General features: G+C 55.5%; 1 protein-coding gene across 4 annotated transcripts in view; it reads right to left on the bottom strand.

Annotated features, from left to right (window-relative positions):
- The window catches only part of P4HA2 (prolyl 4-hydroxylase subunit alpha 2), a 33,611-nt gene extending 30,994 nt beyond the window's left edge, over nucleotides 1-2,617 (bottom strand). For 3 of the 4 annotated variants that reach the window (XM_025040635.1, XM_025040636.1, XM_025040634.1), the window contains exon 1: nucleotides 2,203-2,373. Coding sequence is in view for 3 of the 4 variants with exons in the window: in XM_025040636.1 (XP_024896404.1) it covers nucleotides 2,203-2,244 (42 nt within the window). In the remaining variant the exon portion in view is untranslated. Of the gene's footprint in view, nucleotides 1-2,202; nucleotides 2,374-2,502 lie in introns of those variants that run through there. The other variant, XM_015598196.2, reaches the window with a different exon arrangement.
- Nucleotides 2,618-2,851: the final 234 nt, after the last annotated feature.

The raw sequence follows: 2,851 nt of genomic DNA, 5'->3' as shown, positions 1-2,851 counted from the left end.
CGCATCACTCCAGGCACCAGGGAATAAGCCTGGGGACTGGTCAATCCTTGGCTCTAAAGCTCACCAAGGAAGGAAAGTCCTCTGGCAAAATGCAGGGCACTGGACCAGTCCTAAGACCTCACGTATGTCTACACCTCTGACCTGTTTACTCCAAGTTCCTACATGGATGAGGCCTCAGGATGTCAGCCACACCTTGGCCCTCAGGAGTGCCAGGCACACAAGAGGCTACATTCCAGCAAGCACTTCCTGAAAGGTCTAGAGCAGATGCTGGTCTGTGATCAGGCTCAGACAGATCCTATCGGAGCTGGAGAACTCACTACCCAAACACTTAGTCCTCTCCCTTGCCATGACATCACCGAAACAAAAACTCTCTTCTAGGGCTCCAAGGAGTCTAATCCAGACTTCTCATTCCCTTCTGCTCCTTCTAAGAATAAAAAACGATATCCCTCATTCCACATCCCCACCCAGCATAAACCCCAGTGGCCACAGGAGCCACCAGCCCTCTCTGCTCTAAGGCAGGCTGACGCCCTACCCCAAGGCACTCTAGAAGTCCAAATTACTAGATTGGAGCAACTTCTTCAGTTTAACTGTCGCCCCAGCATTGTCTGGGCCTGCACGTGCCTGCATCACAGCATTTCCTGCCAACCTCCATCTGCATAAAATTAAACTCTTGATAGATCCCAGGAGCCAGAAACACATCCACCAGCCCAATGAACACTATCAGCCAGCGTGGCTACAAATCGGCCAAGGTCTTGCATCCAATCTCAGACCCTCCCAAGAATGTGGGAGGATAGAGTGAAAAATTGAGGCTCTCTCACGAAATGAGTAGAACCCAGAGTCCCCCACCCCACTCATTCCTCGGGACTGCACCCACACAGTCTCTCCTTCTGATCAGCACTCATACTCTGGGCTCCTCCCCTGGCACATGGCCAGCTAAACTGCCAGAGTAAAGCAGTAATCTCAGAGAGATTATGAGTTACCCACGGGCAAGAACAGTGCCACTGCAGCTGCCGCCTCCTCATCCTCCTCCCTCATTCCAGCCCCAGGCACACTCTAAGCAGAAACCAGGCACACAGGAGGTACACAGGAATCAACAGAGAGCAGCTGCGGCCAGGCTAAACCAGCAGCAAAGTAAGCTCTCTCCTGGGCACCCCACTTCAGAGCCTGCAACAGGATGAGGGGACAACTATCACAAGCCACAGACTAGTCATCACCATGTCTGCCTGCTGAGCTCTCGGAGCACTAGGGTGGCCCAGTATGACAGCATCTCTGGGCCGAGGCCTTCAGCCAACTCACTCCATCCTTGCTACGTGGCTTCCTTGGCTGGGCTGCACAGTGGACATGCTTGGCCATCTGAGAAGAAAAGGACTCACAGCCCAAAGATCTTGTGAGTGGGAAAAGTGGACAAAGAGGCTGAGCCCTGAGGCCCAGACAACAGTGAGAGGCTGCAGGCTGGACACTTCAAGGGCAGTTTCAGTACAAGCCTAAGGACATCTTGGTTCATTTAACAGAGAACTCAATCATGGAACATGTTACCCCAGATGTGACACGGGCTGGGAAGCAACGGCTTGCAAAAACATTCTATAAATACATAGGTGGACAGTGGATCTCTGCAAAACCTGAGATATTTTAGAACGTCCTAAGCTACAAAGGAACATCCCCCAACCCTTGTTCTGAGCCAGGATCTCCTGCAGGAGGGCCAAGGCTCCAGGGCCTCAGATGGTTTCCATCAAGAAGCACAAGCCTTAGGTATCATTCTATAGCAGAAGACACCAGTCTGTCTTGGGAGGGACTCTAGACTCTAATGTTCTTCCACGCCATTTTAAAGATGTCATTAGAATGCAGAGGCCAGAGGCCCACCTATGCTGTCCTGAAGTAGGAAGTGCTCTGATCCACTCTCATGCTACAAGGGTTCACTGAGCACCCTCCACATGCAGGGCACAGTGAAGCTCTTGTGGACAGGGTCGACATGGACAGTTATCCCCTAAAGTGTCCCTTGCCCCACCACCCTGCTTCCACTAGAGTGCTCAGGTCTGCTCCCTCTCACATAGGCTGTTCCTCTGTCCAGGTTATCCTTTATTCAGCCTTCATCTGACCACTTCGGCTCATGGGTCACCTCCTCCAGGAAGCCTTCTGGCCTGAAGTGTCTTGTCCTCTACCAAGTACCCACAGCGCAGTGCTCCCTCCCAGCACAGCACTCACCACACTGCTCTGGGGCTGGACTTGCCCGGTCTTCCAGTCCATCTGCCACACTGGGCTAGCAACTCCTTACGGTTTCTGACACACAGAAGGCCAGTTTGTTGAATTAGTTAACTAGTTATCACAAGTCTCCACGGCTGCCGAGGAAAAACAAGGCAGATTCAAAAGGGATGTCTGGAGGGCGACAAAGAAAAAAACTTTCTCATCCACCAGCCTGTGTTAATGGGCACCAAGCTGGACCCCGCCGGGTCCGGCACAGACTCCCAACCCTTTGCCCTCTGGAGGGAAGTGGACCTCACTAACATGAAGCGGCCCCCTCAGGGCCTGGCCGACGCCCCTGCTTCCCTCTCCAACTTCTGGCAGCCCGGCCGCCCCTTCCCGGGGAGCCTGACACAGCAGGGCGGCCAAGTTCCCCGCCTGGCGCGGCCGCCGAGGGAACCGGCAGGAAGGGCGCCGCTGACCTCACCAGCCCGAGCCCGGGAAGCGGACGCAGGCGGAGGGACGGGGACCCAGACGGGTGTCGAAGCAGGGTGGAGGGCGAGGGGCTGCGCTACCAGGGCGGGACCCCCGGCCCCCAAACCCTGCCCCGAGTGGGCTGAGCGCACGGCCGGGCGACCCGGGCCTGCGCCCGAGCGGACCCAGCGGCGGAGCG

This window comes from Pteropus alecto, unplaced genomic scaffold (genome assembly GCF_000325575.1).
Source record: "Pteropus alecto unplaced genomic scaffold, ASM32557v1 scaffold78, whole genome shotgun sequence".
Classification (NCBI taxonomy): Eukaryota; Metazoa; Chordata; class Mammalia; order Chiroptera; family Pteropodidae; genus Pteropus; species Pteropus alecto.
This window is presented reverse-complemented; position numbering and strand designations above follow the sequence as displayed.